We start from the raw sequence: 21,184 nt of genomic DNA, 5'->3' as shown, positions 1-21,184 counted from the left end.
TTTTCTCCATTAATCAGTTCATGTAATGAATTATGGCAACTGAATAAATTGTTTGATGATGGTGAATTATCTTTAATTCACTTCTGAATATATTTTGCTAATATTTTATTTAGACTTTTGAGAAGGAGCATGATGGCTTACATCTGTAATCCCAACACTTTGGAGGCCTAGGTGGATTACTTGAGGCCAAGAGTTCAAGACCTGCCTGGGCAACATAGCAAGATCCTTCCTCTACAAAAAAAAAAAAATTTATTAGCAAGGCATGGTGATGTATGCCCATAGTACCAGCTACTTGGGAGGCTAAGACAAGAGGATTGCTTGAGCCCAGGAGTCTGAGGCTGCAGTGAGCCATGATTATGCCACTGCACTCCCACCTGGATGACAGAGCAAGATCCTTACTCAAAAAAAAAAAAAAAAAAAAAAAAAAAAACAGAGACTTTTACCCTCTGATTCATAACTGAGATTGATGTCGATACAACTGAAAGTATCCTAAGTAATAGGATAGCTGCTACTAGAAACATAGAGTTTGCTGTTTGGGTCCAACAAACTAAATGCCTGCTGAAACAAACACAATAGTCAATGTTTTTCCGAAGAATGTAACAAAATACAGAATCTCCACAACACAAGACTCACTATGTTCAAGATACCATCCAAAATACTTAACACACAAGGAACCAGGAAAATGTTACTCATTCTCAAGAGAAAAAAGCAACCAATGAAGACCAACACAGAAAAGACCTGGATGCTGGAATTTGCAGACAAGGATTTTAAAGCAGCTATTAAAAATATTCTCAAAGATGTAAAGGCAAACATGTTTGCAATGAATGAAACAACTGACATTCTCAATAGTAAAATAGAAATTATAAAAATCAAACAAGTGTAACATTTCAGAATTGAAAAATACAATATATGAAATAAAAAAATTACTAGACTGGATGCAGAATGAAAATGACAAAGACAAAAATAAGTGAACTTAAAATAAATCAATAGAAATTATCCAATATGAAGAACAAATTAAAACAAGACTGAAAAAATTTTAAGCCTTAGGGAAGTGTGGAATAATAACAAAAGATTTAACATATATGTAATTAGAGTGCCAGAAGGGGAAATGAAAGCAAATGGAGCAGAAATAATATTTGAAAATATAATGGTTGAAAATTTTCTAAATTTGGTAAATGATACAGATTCAAGACTCTCAGAAAACCCCAATTATAATAAGTACACAAAAAAAATCATAGGTAGGCATATCATAATCAAATGGCTGAAAACCAAAGACAAAATGAAAATCTTAAAAGCACCCAGAGAAAAATCATACACTATCTACAGGAAACAAGATCATGTCTCTTTAGAAACTATGGAGATCAGAAGACAGAAGGGAAAAAAGCACATCCAAGGTGTTGAAAGGAAAAAACTCTCAACTGAGAATTTTATATCCAGTGAAATATCCCTCAAGAATGAAAGCAAAGTAAAGACACTTCAGATAAAAGAAAACTAAAGAACTTATTGCCAGCAGACCTGCACTATGAAACAATGCTAAAGGACTAAAGGAAGTTCTTTGGGCTGAAAGAAAATGGCACCAGATGGAAACTTCACTCTTCATAAGGCATCAGAAATTTAAAAGTCTGGGTAAGCACAAAAGATTACCTCCTACTTAAAAAAAAAAAAAGAAGAAGAAGAAGACTGTTCAATAGGAATATTACATAGTAGAGTTGATGGTATATGGAAACATGATACACATGATCATACAGCATAAAGAATGGGAAACGGTCAATGGATGCATATGATGGCAATGTGTCTACATATTACGTGAAAGTGTTATAACATTAAGTCTAAGTAGACTGTGAGATATTAAGAATATATATTATACACCTAGAAAACCCTAAAGACTCCTCCAAAAAGCTCTTAGAACTAATAAAAGAATTCAGCAAAGTGTCCAGACATGAAATTAATGTACACAAATCAGTAACTCTCCTATACACCAACAGTGACCAAGTGAGAATCAAATCAAGATCTCAACTACTTTTACAATAGCTGCAAAAAAATAAAATACTTAGGAATATACCTAACCAAGGAGGTGAAAGACCTTTACAAGGAAAATTACAAAACTGCTGAAAGAAATCATAGACAATATGAATAAATGGAAAGACATCCCATGCTCACGAATGGGTAGAATGAATATTATGAAAATGACCATATGCCAAATGCAATCTACAAATTCAATGCAATTCCCATCAAAATACTACCATTCATTCTTCACAGAACTAGAAAAAAAAAACCTAAAGTTCATATGGAACCATAAAAGAGCCCACATAGTCAAAGCAAGACTAAGCAAAAAGAACAAATCTGGAGGCATCATGTTACCTGATTTCAAACTATAGTATAAGGCCATAGTCACCAAAACAGCATGGTACTGGTATAAAAATAGGCACATAGACCAATGAAACAGAACAGAGAGCCCAAAAATAAACCCAAATACTTACAGCCAATGATCTTTAACAAAGCAAACAAAAACATAAAGTGGGGAAAGGACACCCTATTCAACAAATAGTGCTGGGATAATTGGCAAGCCACATGTAGGAGAATGAAACTGGATCCTCATCTCTCACCTTATACAAATATCAACTCAAGATGGATCATGGACTTAAATCTAAGACCTGAAACTATAAAAATTCTAGAAGACAATATCAGAAAAACCCTTGTAGACATTGACTTAGGCAAGGATTTCATGACCAAGAACCCAAAAGCAAATGCAATGAAAACAAAGATAAATAGCTGGGACTTAATTAAACTAAAGAGCTTTTGCACAGCAAAAGGAACAATCAGCATAGTAAACAGACAACCCACAGAATGGGAGAAAATATTAACAATCTATGTATCTGACAAAGGACTAACATCCAGAATCTACAATGAACTCAAATTATCAAGAAAAAAAAATCCCATCAAAAAGTGGGCTAAGGACATGAATAGACAATTCTCAAAAGAAGATATACAAATGGCCAACAAACACATGCAAAAATGCTCAGCATCACTAATGATCAGGGAAATGCAAACCAAAACCATAATGTGATACCACCTTACTCCTGCAAGAATGGCCATAATCAAAAAATCAAAAAATAATAGACGTTGGCGTAGATGCAGTGAACAGGGAACACTTCTACACTGCTGGTGGAAATGTAAACTAGTACAGCCACTATGGAAAACAGTATGGATATTTCTTAAAGAACTAAAAGTAGAACTACCATTTGATCCAGAAATCCCACTACTGGGTATCTACCCAGAGGAAAAGAAGTCATTATACAAAAAAGATACTTGCACACACATTTTTGGCAATGCACAATTGCCAAAATATGGAACCAACCCAAAAGCCCATCAATCAACAAGTGGATAAAGTGTGGTGTGTATATATATATATATATGTGTATACACACACACACACACACACACACGGGAAACTACTCAGCCATAAAAAGGAATGAATTAATGGCATTTGCAGCAACCTGGATGGAATTGGAGACTATTATTCTAAGTGAAGTAACTCAGAAATGGAAAACCAAACATCGTATGTTCTCACTCAAAAGTGGGAGCTAAACTGTGGGGACGCAAAGGCATAAGAATGGCACAATGGACTTTGGGGACTCAGGGAGAAAGGGTGGGAAGGGGGTGAAGGATAAAAGACTACAAATAGGGTGCCGTGTACACTGCTTGGGTGATGGGTGCACCAAAATCTCACAAATCACCGCTAAAGAACTTATTTGTGTAACCAAATACCACCTGACCCCAAAAACCTATGGAAATAAAAAATTTAAAAAATATATACATATTATAGCCACTAGAGCAACCACTACCAAATAATGCCAAGAGGCATAGTTAAAAATACAATAGATGAGTTAAGCTCACGCTTGTAATCCCAGCACTTTGGGAGGCCGAGGCGGGCGGATCACGAGGTCAGGAGATCGAGACCACGGTGAAACCCCATCTCTACTAAAAAATACAAAAAAAAAAAATTAGCCGGGCGTGGTGGCGGGCACCTGTAGTCCCAGCTACTCGGAGAGGCTGAGGCAGGAGAATGGCGTGAACCCGGGAGGCGGAGCTGGCAGTGAGCCGAGATTGCACCATTGCACTCCAGCCTGGGCGACAGAGCGAGACTCCGTCTCAAAAAAAAAAAAAAAAAAAAAAAAAAAAATACAATAGATGAGTTAAAAAGGAAGTCTAAAATACACTCATATAGCCCAAAAGAAAGAAAAAAGCATAAAACAGAGGAATAAAAATGGGAGACCAGCTCCAGTCTGTGCCTCCAAGATGACAAATAAAAGAAGGAACAAAGGTCATACCAAAAAGGGCCATGGCCACGTGTAGCCTATTTGCTGCATGAACTATACCTGATGTGTGCCCAAGAACAAGGCCATTAAGAAATTTGTCATTTGAAACACAGTGGAGGCCACAGCAGTCAGGGACATTTCTAAGTAAGCTTCTTCGACACCTACGTGCTTCCCAAACTGGATATGAAGTTACATTACTGTGTGAGTTGTGCAGTTTATAATATTAAAGCAAAGTAGTGAGGAATCAATCTCGTGAAGCTTGCAAGGACCGAACACCTCCACCCCTATTTAGACCTGCAGGTGCTGCCCCACGACCCCCACCAAAGCTCATGTAAGGAGCTGAGGCCTTAAAGGCTGAAGAAAAACTATTCTCTGGAGAAAAATAAAATGGAAATTGTACTTTTAAATAATAAAAATTGAAATGGGGCTGGGCATGGTGGCTCATGCCTGTAATCCCAACACTTTGGGAGGCCGAGGTGGGTGGATTACTTGAGGTCAGGAGTTCAAGACCAGTCTGGCCAATGTGGTGAAACCCCCGTCTCTACTAAAAATACAAAAACAGCCCAGTGTGGCAGCACCCGCCTGTAGTCCCAGCTATTTGGGAGACTGAGGCAGGAGAATTGCTTGTACTCGGGAGGCGGAGGTTGCAGTGAGCCAAGATCACTCCGTCTCTAAAAATAAAAATAAAAAATAAAATAAATAAACAAATAAATAAATAAATAAAATGGAGGCCAATAGAAAAAATAAAGAAACAGTAAATCTAAACACAATAATGTCAATGATTAATTGTTAATGAACTAAATACTCTGATTTATAACAGAGATTATCAAGATGAATTAAAATGCTCAAGACCAGCCGGGTACAGTGGCTCATGCCTGTAATCCCAGCACTCTGGGAGGCCAAAGAGGGAGGATCACTACAGCCTAGGAGTTTGAGACCAGCCTGGGCAACTAGTGGGACCCTCTCTCTATAAAAAATTTAAAAATCAGCTGAGGATGGTGGTGCATGCCTGTAGTCCCAGCTACTCAGATGGCTGAGACAGGCGGATCACTTTAGCCTGGGAGGGAAGTCAAGGCTGCAGTGAGCTATAATCATGCCACCGTACTCCAGACAGTGTGAGACCATCTCAAAAAAAGAAAAAATGCACAAAACCCAATCAGATGCTGTCTCCAAAAGACATATTATAAAAACAAAGACATAGGAAGTTGAAAGGAAATCAATGGAAAAAATATCCCAGGCAAACCATAAGCATAAGAAATCTAGAGTAGCTTTATATAATACAGATATAAAGACAAACGGTATTATCAGAAATTGTAAGAGACAGCTGATAATTACAGAAGCTATAACAATTATAAATACAAATGTGCCTAATAATATAAATTTTTAAAATACAAGAAGAATAAATCGACAGGATTAAAGGGAGGAACAGAAAATGCACGATCATAGTCGGAGATATTCTCAACTGCAGAACAGCTGTGCAAAAATCCAAACTGATTGTCTCTTTTCGTCTAGGAAATTTTAGCCTTTTCAAATTTATTAGAACAACTGATACAGTTAGTTCAATTGCTTCTGCTGTATTAATTCATGACAGCCTGTCTTCTCTCTTATGCTTTTTCCCTTTCCTTACTATTGCTGGCTAAAGTTTCTCTTCACTCTGTTTTCCTCAGCTCTGCCCCCGGCCTTGTTAACATAAATGTTCTGAAATGCTTCTCTATCTCACTACTGTTTAGTTTCCTATTCATAATAGTCATCATTAAACATAATTCTCTATTAACATTCACAATTACACAATACATGCGTTCCCATCAAGATAGTTCACCTGCAATTGAGATGCACCCTTTGGAACACTTCCACTTATTTCCCCTCTTTTCTCCGTATCCCTCATCCCTGAACAGTATCCTTGTAATGGATATTTTCACATATCTCCTTTCTCACATAGCTCCATCCACAGTGATGAACTCACTAGTGATACCAGAACTCCTAGATTTTTCCAAGATAGTTTACAATTCTTGATTTCACTATTATTCAATGTTTTCCTTTACAGAAGTGGCTCTCAACATTGATAAAACATTAAGTTCACCTGGGAGCTCCCTGCCTGAAGCTTCTGTCTTAATTGCTCCCAAATGTAGCCCCAGCATACTATTTTTAATGGCAAAACTGCAATTACTTTTGCACCAACCTAATAGCTTTAACAGCTTCCCACAGATTTCTAATATGCAGCCAGGGTTGAGGCTGACTGCCAGTATCTAAACTTCTCTCTGGAGTAAGAACAGCTCCCTCGGACCTGCTGTGCCTCCCCACCCAACTCAGTGCTCACTGCCCTGCCCTGTTGACCACTCTGTTGACCACTGTGTTGACCCCTGCCAGGTCTAAGAGCAGGATGGAAGTGGGCTCTGCCTTTCAAGCTCCAAGCCCAGGCCCAGGCCCAGGCCCTTCCTGCAACTGGAACACACCACTGGGGCTGTGCAGGGCCCATAGAGCCACTCCCATCTCTGACAGGCATTTGGACCTTGATTTCCTTCTTCAAACCAAACGTTTTTGCTTTCTAACCTTTCAGGGATTCTCCCATAGTTTCTAGTCCTCAGGCAGCACCATTTCTGGTTTTCCTGCAGTCATAAGATAAGGGGATGGAGGGGGCTGCAGCAACATCTCCAACTAGAAGACCCTGTGGCATCTCTCGAATGATTAGCCCTCTTCCATCTGGTCTTTTGTTGTTTCTGGAACTCCTCTCATGCACACATCAGGTCTCCAGCATCTGACTTGCAGACTTCTGCCTTTCACTCACAATTTCTATTTCTTTGTGTTTTATTTTATGTTTGATGCCTTCTTCCCTCTGGTCTTCTTGAATGGAGGCCTGAACACTGTTCATTCTCTCTGTTGCTCATCTTGTAGTTTTTGTTTGTTTGTTTGAGGGTTTTGGGTTGGGGGGAACAGATAACAAGTTTATTGGTGAATGCTCAAGGCAAGCATTATCCAAGAGAGACAAGATGGGAAGGGTGCTGTGACCAGAAAGCCTTCGGGGCTAGATACACAGTGTCTCACAGGGCAAAGGACAGGGCTGGGGGGATGCTGGGAATGTGCCCAGCTACTCAGCACCACACAGACGAGCTCTTCAGAGTTGACAACCATTGCTGTCCTCATGCCCGGCCGCCAGCATCTCTACTTCTGCCTCTGTCATCTTCCCACCCAGTGTGACAAGGACTTGCCAGATTTCAGCGCCCATGATGGTGCCGTTCTCTTCCTTGTCAAATACCCAAAGACCTTCCACATAATCCTTGGACTCGGATATAATCCTAAGACTAGGCACCCTAGTCCTTGTTCCTGGCCACAGTCTGTAGCATGGGCAGGAAGTGCTCAAAGTCCAGCACCTTCACGTTCAGCTCATCACTCCTGAGGTTCCCCCAGGACCTGGAAAACCTCAGCATTGGTGGGGCTCTGGCCCAAGGCCCTCGTCATGTCCCCACACTGGCTGTAAGGACCTTGCCATCACCCATTCAGTCAAACAGCTGGAAGTCCTCCTTGAACTCTGCAGTCTGGTTCTCAGTGAAGTTACATGTCAGACTGCTCAGCTCTGCTCAGCCACAGGCCAGAATGCATCACCTTCCATGAAGAATGACTGCTCAGAGGCCTGTCATAAAGGGTTATATGCTAGAAATTTTGGACTACAGGTTTCTGATGGTATTGCTTAAAGAACTGAGGCCATACCAGTGGGCTTAGTCAAAATTTCCAGAACTTTAGTTGAGAAGCAGATGGCTTCCTGAGACTACTAGCCCAAGATCAGTGGAATAAGGATTCATCACATAGGACTAAATGAATTGGTGAGATATCATACCCTTTCCTGCAGTAAGGACCCATCTTGTAGTATCAAATTAGGAAATTCCAGAACATCTTTTGAATGAATTTTGTGCTCCAAATTCATATCTTTTATGCTTCTCAACAAATGTTCCTCCAAATCTCCTTCTGCTTCTTCCTTTTGTACTCCTTCAAGTGAAGTCGTCTGTCCTCTGTCCAGTTTGGCCTTCCTCCTTCAAGTCACCAGGAAATGCCACACTTACTTAAATATTTTGCCATTACTCAAAAATGCTTTCAATAGGAACTCACTAGTGATACCGGAAAATGAATCTCAAAACTTTTCATCACCAGTCACTTTTGGCCAAAAGTTACATGATCCAGATGTATTATCCCTGCCTTATTCATTAGATTGAAATGTGTTCTACAAGAAAATCCATCTTCCAATAGAAGATATTACTATGACTCTAATAGAGGGATTTGAAACCTCTTTTGAGCAATGTTGGTCTGGCTGTTGGAATGTTAGAACTTCCTAATGTGGTTCCCATGAGAAGGACAGCCCTCGCTGGGATGTATAAGCTTTGGCACTGAGGAGTTATACACCAACAGCAATCTGTAACGGTAACACTTTAACACTGCTATGACAGCCAGGCATGATGGCTCACACCTGTATATAATCCCAGCACTTTGGGAGGCTGGGGTGGGAGGATCACTTGAGCCCAGGAGTTCAAGTGCAGTGTGGGCAACATGGTGAAATTCTGTCTTTACAAAAAATACAAAAATTAGTCAGGCATGGTGGTGCATATCTGCGGTCCCAGTTACTAGGGAAGCTGTGGTGGGAGGATCGCTTGAGCCCAAGAGGTCGAGGCTGCAGTGAGCCGTGATCAGGCCACTGCACTCCAGCCTGGGAGACAGAGCAAGACCCTGCCTCAAAAAACAGAAACAAAAAAACATTGTTATGGCTGTGTATATCTCTGTCAATGAAGGGGAAATCTAATTGCCTAAATAACTGGATGTCTTTCATTGATATAATAATATTCCCCTGACTAAATTAATGTACTAAAAGACATTGATTGCTGGACGTGGTGGCTCACATCTGTAATCCTAGCATTTTGGGAAGCCAAGGCAGGCAGATTATCTGAGATCAGGAGTTCAAGATCATCCCGGCCAACATGCCGAAACCCTGTTCCTACTAAGAAAATACAAAAATTAGCTGGATGTGGTGGCACACACCTGTAATCCCAGCTACTTGGGAGGCTGAGGCAGGAAAGTGCTTGAACTTGGGAGGCAGAAGTTGCAGGGAGCCAAGATTGTGCTACTGCACTCCAGCCTGGGTGACAGAGAGAGACTCCATCTCAAAAATAAAAAATAAAAAGCAAAAGACATTGATTATATTGTTGTTTTGCCTGGTATTAGACAACAGGTGCTTAAGTTATCAACCATAACTTCAGTTGTTTTAAATGTTAACTTGATCCTTTTTTAATCTGAATCTAGCATGTTTTACAACAGTGGTTTGCAATTGGGAGTTCCCATCACATATTCATACAGTTTTATTAATAAATAGATGTTTAGGACCTACTCCAGACCTATTACATCTTGTTTCTTGATATTCTTATCATATGCTTGGTATAGAGTATATTATGTCTCTGAATAATTACATCAAGATTTTTGCTATGCCCACTTATTGTTGTAAATTAGATATAATGTTTTCTGTATTCTTTGAAATAGGCCTAATGATTATGTTTATAAGTAATTTGTCTAAAATTTGGGGGGCTGATTTTATACTTTTGTTTTGCATGTCACAGAAAACAACAAATTTTCTCATCAAATATATTATTCTTGTTATGACTTTCTAGTCTTTCACTTTTGAAAATTATAAACAACGAATAAATGGCACCCATTTTAAGTTTTTTGTCATCTACAGATATTTTTGTTAGCATGTTTTGCTTTGATGCTTCCCTGAAGTTATTTGTAATGAGCTACAAGCAAAAATGCTTCATCTTTCATGAAGAATGACTGCTCAGAGCCTCACAGTAAAGGGTTATATGTTACATACATTTGAGTTCATGTTTCTGATGGCATTGCTTAAAGAACTTTGAGACCATATCCGTGGACTTAGTCAAATTTCCCAGAACTTTTGTTGAGAAGCAGATGGGTTCATTAGACAATTAACCCAAGATCCATAAGATCCAGTGGAATAGGAATTAATTACATAGGATTAAATGAATTGGTGAGGGATGATAGTAGTTTTTATCTGGAATACTGTTGATGTTATTTTAATGTCTTATTTTCCTTATATATAAGGAAGCCCTTTTTGCTTTCTCTTAAGCTTTTCATACATCATAATAATATTGTAGATTCTGCTTTTGTAAACTGAAATGAATCACTTGTAAATGACCTCTTATTCTCCCTGCCTGACCCCTCTGGAGTTCAAAAATTCTTATTGAATCTGCTTATTGAATCAGAATATATATATATATATATATTTGGCAATATAGTTATTTGCATAACTTCAATAAGAATCTGTCTTCCTTCAGCCGGGCGCGGTGGCTCACGCTTGTAATCCCAGCACTTTGGGAGGCCAAGGCGGGCGGATCACGAGGTCAGGAGATCGAGACCACAGTGAAACCCCGTCTCTACTAAAAATACAAAAAATTAGCCGGGCGTGGTGGCGGGTGCCTGTAGTCCCAGCTACTCGGAGAGGCTGAGGCAGGAGAATGGCGTGAACCTGGGAGGCGGAGCTTGCAGTGAGCCGAGACTGCGCCACTGCACTCCAGCCTGGGCGACACGGCGAGACTCCGTCTCAAAAAAAAAAAAAAGAATCTATCTTCCTTCTTTCCAGGGCATAATTGAAAACATTGGTTATGTAACCTAGGTCCTGCCTGCCATGTCCTATTAAGAATGATGTTCATTTAATCAGATATGACCACAGGCTTTTAAAGAACTAAGGTTGACTTTATGGAACCAATGCTTACTTACAAAGCCCTCTTGGGAAAACTGGCCTGGCCCTTGGCCTAGAACTGCCTGCCTAAGACAAGAAAAATGTTCTAAAAGCAATGATGTTGCATATGATGATATGTTTTATGAGCACGCCTTTTCTACATAATTGCCAAGAGTACCTATTCTTAGCTTGAGTGAGATTAATTTTCCTTGCTGACACCTTTCCACAATCTTGTTTACTACAACATGACACCATGATAAGTAATGTTTCCATAAATCAGACGTCTGTCTTTTCAAAGGATACTGGAAGTACTTTGTCCCTGTGCACAGTATAAACACCTATAAACCTAAGCAATGCTGACAGCACCAAAGGCTCTAGCACAAACTGTACTGCTAATTAGTGGGGTGTCTTTGAACAAGTCACTTAAGCTCCTTGGGCTCCATGATGCTCCTCTCAGAAGAGAAGAATCTGGACTGGACGGCCTCTTAGGTATCTCTAGGCCAGGTTTCATAATCCCGCGGCCATCCCTTTCTTCCACGTAACGAGAATTTTATATAATATGACAGTACCTGAGCACAAATCAGGGCAGGATCTAAAAACTGAGATTAGATATTAAGATAAAAATTAGATAAGATAAAACACAGCAGAGGCTGAAATAGATTTATATGTATTAGTATAAACAGATCTCAAAATATAATGTTTTTTTTAAAAAAAATAGCAAGTTACAATAAACTAACCTGTCCCATTTACATTCAATTTGAAGAATAGTGCTGAATATCTCCGGAGTGTTTCATTGACTTTGGTACCCCAGTTGATTATTGCCTCGAATTTCAGAGGTGAACACCTACTATGAGTTATGAGCTGTATTTGGCTCTGAGGATGTAAATATGAAAGATATAGTCCCAGATTCTGCATCTTATCTCTAACAATCTTCTATGTTGCTGTCTGAGTCAGAGGCTTTGTGAAATGTAAATCACTCCGCATTGACCTTTTCCCATCATTCTCATTGCCAAGAAAAAAGTCCAGACACAGAAGGCCCTTTACAATATCATTCCTACTAACTTTTCTTGCCTCAGCTCTTATCTTTACCCATTTCCATACCCTGGGTTCTACTGAAACCTCTGATTCCATCCAAAATGTGACTTCACTGAATGAAACATACTCTCATAAATTTCATTGCCTTAGTGTATAAATCCATCTTCCCATAGCGTCTTGACTATCTTTTTCCACTTACTGAGCTCCTACTAAATCTTCCAATACCAAGTGAGATATCAACTCTTTTCAGAGACTTAATCTAAGGCCTGAGATTGGTGGACCATCTCCATATTCATATAGACAGTTATTTTATCTACTTATAGAATGCTCACATCTAACTATTCCTCTAGACCATAAAGTCCCTTCAATCAACCAGCCCAGTGTCTGGCCCAGCATGTACTCAAATAAATTCTCTTGAAAGAATAAATTATAAAATAAATACCCCTAAGAGGTAGGTGGTCATATTTCTCTCTTCATTTTATAGCTGGGAAAGCATTAAAAATCTTGCCCCCAAATTCAGGGTCAGCAGGTAAAAAGCATATAAGGTTTTCTAACTGAATCATATGTTCTTTTCCACTGGAGTTCCTCTTCATTTCATGCTGAATGAGAGAGATTATGGATGGAAAGAAATACCAGGACTACAGAAGCCTCGATGAGAAGAGAGGTGAAATCTGAGACTTCTCAGGAGAAATGCAAGAGAAGGGGTCTAGGAAGTGGGATGTCCCTAGACATGAATGGCAAGTCATTATCTCAGAGAGAGAAAAATGGCAATATCTATGTTGATCAACTTCCATCTGTTTATTTTATTTTATTTTTGTTGCTGAAAATATGACATTGATCCTGGACACTTTGCACACTGGAAAATAAGTTCATCTGCTCTAACTTTTCCACATAATTTTCTAAAGTCTGTTTTTTTTCCCTGTAAAACTTAAAGCAGCTTTAGACATAGTAACTTTGGACAAGGCCATTTGCCATTTGTGTGTCTTTCTGCCTTGAAACAAGTTTTATTTGAGTTGTGTTCTTCTCCATTTAGAGCAATCCTCCTCAAGTTTTGACCAGGACATTTTAAGGGCTTTTAACTAATAAGAGCATAGGCAATACAACATTGCCATGTGCTTAGCTCCAAATATTGCTCCAGGCAGGATGCAGTGGCTCATGCCTGTAATCCAGCACTCTGGGAGGCCAAGGTGGGAAGATCACCTAAGGTCAGGAGTTCAAGACCAGCCTGGCCAACATGGTGAAATTTCGTCTCTACTAAAAATACAAAAATTAGTTGGGCGTGGTGGCGGGCACCTGTAACCCCAGCTACTTTGGAGGCTGAGGCACAAGAATTTCTTGAACCCGGGAGGCAGAGGTTGCAGTGAGCCAAGATTGCGCCACTGAATTCCAGCCTGGGTGACAGAGCAAGACTCTGTCTTAAAAGAAAAAAAAAAAAACATTGCTCCAGCTCTTCATTATGAAAATTTTAAAGACAAAGAAAAGCTTTTAAAGATGAACTACATAGATCCCTGGGCCTCTCCCCTGGTAATTTACGGTCAGTAAGTCTAGAGTAAAACTCAGGCATCTGAATTTTTTTTAATCGTCCAAGAGATTCTGATGCAAAGCAGCAACTGTAGAAGTATTGGAAATCGATTAAACAAAAGATACACAAATGGTCATCGCAACAGTATTCATGATAGCCAAAACGTGGAAACAATCCAAATACCCACCCACTGAAGAATGGATACGTAAAATGCGGTCCATCCATTCGCGCCATGGATAGTAGTCTGCCCTAACAAAGAAAGAAGTGCTGACACCTGCTACAACACGGACAAGCCTTGACAACATGATGCCAAGTGAAAGAAGCCAGTCACAAAGGACCCCATGGTGTATGGTTCCACTGGCATTAAATGCTCAGACGAGGCAAGTCTATAGAGAATGAAAGCATTTTAGTGGTTCCCTAGGGCAGGTAGAATGGCTGAATTGGGGGTGACAGCTAAGGGGTACTGGGTTTCTTTTAGGGGTGATTACAATATTTTGGAAGCAGATAGCGGTGGTGGTTGGACAACTCTGCATATACTAAAAGCCACTGAATTGTACACTTTAAATGGGTGAATTGTGTGGTGTGTGAATTATATCCCAATAAAACTATTTTTTAAAAAGAGCAATGATATTAAAATCCTTAATCTCAAATTATGTAACTAAAAATAGATTAAATTAACCAACATATGGAAAGAAATTAATGGAATAATAGGGGATGACAGTTCCTTTTCAGGAAGACTGGGACCATTGAAACTTCAGGCAGTTTCTAGTTAATCATGGGAAGCTGAAAACAGATATTTCCTTTGGCTTCTTACCAGAACCCCACTGACAATACAATAAAGATGTTAAAAAGAAAAGGATAAATTCACAAGAACAGGGTAAATGGGCAAGAAGTCTTTTTGCAGGAAAAAAAAATGTCCACAGAAATTCAAAGGCAGTAAAGGGAATCGTTGAGTAATAATTGACTTAACCAGAAAAAATCTGAAACCTAATTGCTTACAAAGAGCGATGTGAGGGAAAGAAGAAGCAGATTTAGTTTCCCTCCTCATCCCTGGACAGCAAATGACTGTCCCCTTCTAAACAAGCAGTTTTTGTCTCTGTAGAAGCTGAACTAGAGGAAATATGACCTCCTGGGCATGAGGCCAGCTGAAGTAGGGAACCATACTGAAAACAAGGGGTCTATATAAGAAGTTCACATTCCGAAAGAGGAGACCCTCCATTCCCTTCCCTACTTGCTTCTAGAACACTGGCAGCCAGATTTATTTCCCACTTTCCACCACCCCCACCTCCACTACCATCACCACCACCAACACCAACATCACCACCACCACCATCACCCACCTCACCACCACTACCACCATCCCTGTCACCACCACCATCACTATCACCACCATCACCATCACCACCACCATCCCACCATCACCACCACAATCACCACCTCTACCACCTCCACCACCACCATCACCACCATGACCACCACCACCATCACCACCACCACCACCACCATCACCACCACCACCACCACCATCACCATCACCACCCTTACCACCTCCACCACCACCACCATCACCATCACCACCACCACCATCACCATCACCACCACCATCACCACCACCACCACCATCACCACCACCACCATCACCACCATCACCACCACCACCACCACCACCACACCATCACCACCACCACCATCACCACCACCACCACCACCACCACCACCACCACCATCCACCACCTCCACCACCACCACCACCATCACCATCACCACCCCACCACCATCACCACCCACCCACCACCACCCCACCACCCACCACCCACCACCCATCACCACCCACCCCCCACCACCCACCACCATCACCATCACCACCACCACCATCACTACCATCACCACCACCACCATCACCACCACCACCACCATCACCATCACCACCACCACCATCACTACCATCACCACCACCACCATCACCACCACCACCACCATCACCATCACCACCACCATCACCACCACCACCACCACCACATAGCCTCGTTATGTTGCCCAGACTGGCCTCGAAACCCTAGGCACAAGCAATCCTCTCACCTCAGCCTTCCTAGTTGCTGGGAATACAGACATGCACCCACCACTGCCAGCTCAGTACTTTGTCTTAAATACAAACAGTCAAAGATCACCAAACATCTGAGGAAAACAACTTACATAAAAATAAAAAGGAAAGCAAAGCAAACAGAGAAGAAAGAGAATCAGAGAAAACAGAGAATGCAATGAGTTGAAGAAGATGAAAAGAAAACTATATTTAATAAACTCAGAATTAAGAAAAATAATGAACCCATATAAGAATAGGAAGCTATTTAATAAGGGAACCTGCAGAGATAACAACAGAAAAGAGCTTTTGAGAAGGCCAAATATGATTGATAGGAGAAATAGAAAAAACTACCAATAGAGGGAAGACAAGGTAGAAAATTAAGAAAATATCCCAGAAAGCAGAAAAATACAAAAATACGGAAAATGGGAGAGAAAAGATAAGAAAATTAGAGAGTTCATCCAAGAGGTCCAACATTCAAATAAGAAGAATTCCAAAAAGAAAAGAAAGTGAAGATGAACTGGAAATGAACCCGCATAGAAGTCCTCTAACATTTTGTTTTCCAGAGCCAAGGGACATGACCTTTCAGATCAAAGGGTCCCAGCAAATGCACAGCACAAATAACGAAGACCTCTACCAGCTACCTCATCGTACAACTTCAAAACCAAAAAATAGGACCCTAAAATCTCCCAGAATTGGGAATGACAAAAATAGGCAGATAAAAAGATCTGGAGACAGACTGGCATCAGATGTGATCTCAGAGCAGCTCTGGAAGTGGGAAGAGATGATGGTGCGGCACCTTCCCGGTTCTGAGGTGCAGCAACGTCCAGCCTGGAATTCTGCACCTAAGCACACTGCGGACTAAAGCAGGAAAATATAAGGCATTTTCTGGCATGCAATGTTTAGCAGGACTGTTTTTTTAAAAAGTAATCTTTGTAGGACTATTTGACCTTTCCAATATCATACATGTAATATTTGAAAAAAGTTAATTTTTTAATATTCAGAAAACAATCTTTTATAGCAAAATAGTCTGTTAGGAGAAATAAGTTCAAGATATTGATTTTACAAGATAGTGACTATAGTAAATAACAATGCACTGTATTTTGAACATCACTGAGAGTAGATTTTAAGTGTTCTCACCACAAAAAAAAAGTATTCAATGAAATGCAGATGTTAATTAGCTCAGTTCAGCCAATCCACAATGTATACGTATTTCACAACATCACATTGTATGTGGTAAATATACACTATTTTTGTCAATTTAAAAAATATCACACAAAAATGAAAAAATACACATTCAGTTACAAAGACACTTAAGACAGACATTTATCAAAACCAAATTCCCTCCTCATAGCACAGTAAAACCAGAAACAAATTTCTAAAATACAATTTAATGGTCCTAAGATCAAGGTCATTAAAATGCTCATATCTGGAAGGTACAGTAAAGCTGGTCCACCATAGTGCAGCAGGATGAATGTTATAATCCTCTCAGAAAGTAATCTGGAGGCACATTCAAAGCCATAAAAATTTGTGTGCATTTCTGTCTCAACTGAAAGAGCTACCAGGAATTTATCCTAAGGAAATACTCCAAAATAAAGAATACTATTTCATGGTGAAAATCAGTGCAGAGTTATTTGTAATTAAATATAATGAGCAACCACAGGTTCAAAAATATAAGCATAGTGAAAAAATATTATGCTGGACACAGTGACTCACACCTGTAGTCCTAGCTACTTGGAAAGCTGAGGCAGGAGGACAACTTGAGCACAGAAGTTCAAAACTAGCCTGGGCAACATAGCAAGACCCTGTCTCTAAAAAATAAATAAATGAATAAAAATTTTTTTAAATGCATGGCACATCAACTTGATGGAATGTTATACAAAATATTTAGATGACATTATGACACCATAATAGCATAAACATGTTTATGACACAATAATAAGTAAAAATTAAAAATACAGGAATAAGGAAGTCAATTATGATACATCAATGTAATAGGGTATCGGACAAAAGTTTTAAATGATCATCATGAAGGCTATAGCCACATGAAAAAATAAAAGATTCTAATGCTATAAGAAAAGGAATAAAAAATAAAAAGATATTGCAAAGGGAAGAAATAAGGAAGACATGATTCCTGGAATTTGTGATGAACAGACAGAAAATACATTTTTCTACTACCCTCTCCCCCTTCTGTTTATTGGGACTCTTGGTGAAGACAGTAACTCTGTCAAGAATTTGACCTACAAAAGGTTAAAGAAAAAGTCATTTCAAAGTTTTGCCACATTATTATTGACCAAGGATAGAAAATTCCCTTTTGTTTAGATAACCCCCTAGTGGGCCTTTGTAAAAACTAGACTCTCCCCTCCTACCACCCACAGGTCTGGGGTCTGGAAGAAGGGGATTGAGAAGTAGTAGGAATACGGGACATGTCTACTGAAAGACAGAGAAGTTGGATTAAGAAGAGAGATTGAGCTTGGGTAAAGAACAGAGATAGGGGAACTTTCCAGAACATAGGGAGGAGAGAGGAAGCTAGAGAACCGGCAGTAAGCAGAGACGCAAGGGACTCTGCCCAAATTTCCAATGGTGGGAAGGAGTAGGGCACTTTTTAAAACAATGATGTCTGCCATTTTTCTCTTTCACTCTGTGGGAAAATTCCCCCAAAATAATTGTCTATGCACAGTCCCTTGTTCTCACTACCAGCCCTCCTTAGACCACTCTGTCTAGACCACATACATCTGCCTCCACCTCTCCTCAGAAACTACTTCTGTCATGGCCTCTAATGACCTCCATGTCGTCAAAGCCAGTGGTCACCTTTATGGCCTCACCTGACTCAATCTCTCAACCGCGTTTGTCACAACTAACATCACCCTCTTCTGTAAAGAGCCGAGCTCCTCCTGGGCTTCCATGACACCACGCACTCCTGGTCTCCTCCTGCCTCCCCCACTCTCCATCTTAGCCTCCTCAACTGGTTTCTCATCTTCCAGGCAACTTTAAACTTGAAGCCCCACCACCCCCTCTCTGGTCTCCATCCTGTCAACTCTCTCATTACTCTGTTTCATCCACTTTACATGACTTCAGCTCCATCTACACGCGTTCGCAGCTTCCACGTTTGTGTCTCCAACCGGACTTTGCAGAGACACAAATCAGCATGCAATTGCCTACCTCACTTCTTCACTCAGCTGCCTCATTCAAACTTAACTTCCCCTGTCAATATGGTCCTCTCTCAGAGCGGATTTTTACACACACTGATTAGAAGTCATCATGGAATCCATCCCTATCCACATTCAATCCATCAGCAAGTCTTAGCAAGTCTCATGAATTAAACATGCACACAAGTCAAACTCATGGTTCCTGCTTTATTAGCATAACTCTCCATTTAATTATACATAATCAAAGATGAGACATCACTGAAGAAAAAAATCTGATAAAACCTACCTTGTTCTTGAATCGAGATCTTACCTGTCCCATTTTTATGAGACCAAAATGTAGTTTGGTTCATTTAAATAGAAATAATATAAGGGCATATATCATTATGAAATTAACTCATATAAAGCTATATGAGAAGTCAATTCAAAACAAAATAATTGTATAAACACAACCTAGGAGCTCAAATGTTTACATATTTAATGAATGCACTTAAGATTATTCAAAGTAATGATATTTCCTAACTTAGGTATTATAAAATTTACCTTAACAAGGTGAAAACATAGCATAAATATGAAAAGCATAATTTTGGAACTTTTTTTAGTAAAAACTGCATTCTCTCTATGCATAGGACTTCATCAGAATAAGAAGTGTACTAAAATCATGTTAATTTAAAGGTCATCATGTATTAAACAGTCTTGGATGCTGTGATTTCTACCTTCATTTAGTATTACCTGTTTCGAACCCCAATGGAGTTTGTTCAAACTTACCTTTGAGTCTGGAGGAGGAGCCAAACCAAGGAAGGAATAAATAATATTCTCTTCTTTTGCAGAGAAGAAAGAGTCAAAATCCTTGAAAGCAAAGAAAAATAAAGTTTAAAACTACTGCACACTTGTGAGCCAGTTTATTTACGGAAACTGATCTTTTTTATTTATTAGTCCTGAAGTTAGGAGCTCACACAAAGAGTCATCCCAGTTTGCTTTGTCAAAGATGACTAACCTCCAGAGTTAAGAAATCTAACCATGAACTTTACATTTGTTTTTATACACTTTCATTGTGCTTGTATACCACAGCAAGAGCGCGCGCACACACACACACACACACACACACACACACACACACACCTACCCATGCTCAGGAATTGCTGACAAGACCCAAATATACACAGTAAATGGCTTTTCCAAGTTTCACACCACTAGCTGGTTTACTTATAACCTGGCCCTATGCATATGGTCCCTGATCAGCTGAGACTGAGATGATACAGGCTGTCCATACTGTGATTAAAGTATCTCTAAGGGCCCAGATGCATCTCAGGCTCTCCCATTACGAACAGGCACAAAACCATGGGGGACATAGAGGGCGACTGTTTTGGCAAAATGGGAACAACTGGAGTGATTGGAACTTGGCAGTGGATTGAAATCTGATGCTTAATGAAGTTTCCACCCCATCCAGATCCTACCAGGGCCAGTCCTTCACCAGGCAGGTCCAGCCCTGAACCACCTTCCCAGTAATGTAGCTGTCAATAGCTTAGAAGAGTTTCAATTTTGATGATTAAAACATAAACGATATTCCCCCAGACTACTTTATTACTGCCAATCTTTGTCATCAGGGCCTTGATGCAATTTCAACAGTGTTGCAAAAAGACTCACAAAGTCACAGGTGTTTGTCCTACAGGGCAACACACAAACCAACTTAGTTGTTCTTTGCCTACCCTACTCTTAGTGTATGTTAAAAAGCTTTAAACCAGCCAGGCGTGGTGGCTCATGCCTCTAATCTCAGCACTTCGGGAGGCCAAGGTGGGAGGATTCCTTGAACATGAGTTCAAGACTAGCCTGGGCAACATGGTGAGACCCTGTCTCTACAAAAAATACAAAAATTAGCCGGGCATGGTGGCACACACCTGTGGTCCCAGCTACTTGGGAGGCTGAGGTGGGAGGATCACTTGAGCCTGGCAGATCAAGGCTGCAGAGAGTTGTGATTGTGCCACTACACTCTAACCTGGGAAACAGAGCAATGCCCTGACTCACAAAAAAAAAAAAAAAAAAAGCTTAACACCAAATACAGGTCACAGCTATTGAGAAAAAAGTATTATGGGGGGGCGCGGTGGCTCACGCTTGTAATCCCAGCACTTTGGGAGGCCAAGGCGGGCGGATCATGAGGTCAGGAGATCGAGACCACGGTGAAACCCGTCTCTAATAAAAATACAAAAAAAAAAAAATTAGCCGGGCGTGGTGGCAGGCGCCTGTAGTCCGAGCTACTCGGAGAGGCTGAGGCAGGAGAATGGCGTGAACCCGGGAGGCGGAGCTTGCAGTGAGCCGAGATCAAGCCACTGCACTCCAGCCTGGGTGACAGAGCGA

At 40.3% G+C, this 21,184-nt stretch overlaps 1 protein-coding gene and 1 pseudogene across 4 annotated transcripts in view; both read right to left on the bottom strand.

Annotated features, from left to right (window-relative positions):
* LOC100603747 (SH3 domain-binding glutamic acid-rich protein) overlaps window positions 1-21,184 on the bottom strand; it is a 70,207-nt gene that overhangs the window by 18,978 nt on the left and 30,045 nt on the right. For all 4 annotated transcript variants that reach the window (XM_030806108.1, XM_030806109.1, XM_030806107.1 and 1 more), the window contains exon 3: window positions 19,598-19,678. In XM_030806108.1, the coding sequence (XP_030661968.1) occupies window positions 19,598-19,678 (81 nt within the window). The remainder of the gene's footprint in view (window positions 1-19,597; window positions 19,679-21,184) is intronic.
* LOC105738705 lies at window positions 7,263-8,390 on the bottom strand (annotated as a pseudogene).

Source organism: Nomascus leucogenys, chromosome 25 (assembly GCF_006542625.1).
Source record: "Nomascus leucogenys isolate Asia chromosome 25, Asia_NLE_v1, whole genome shotgun sequence".
NCBI lineage: Eukaryota > Metazoa > Chordata > Mammalia > Primates > Hylobatidae > Nomascus > Nomascus leucogenys.
The sequence above is the reverse complement of the archived record's forward strand: the minus strand, read 5'-3'. Positions and strand labels throughout refer to the sequence as shown.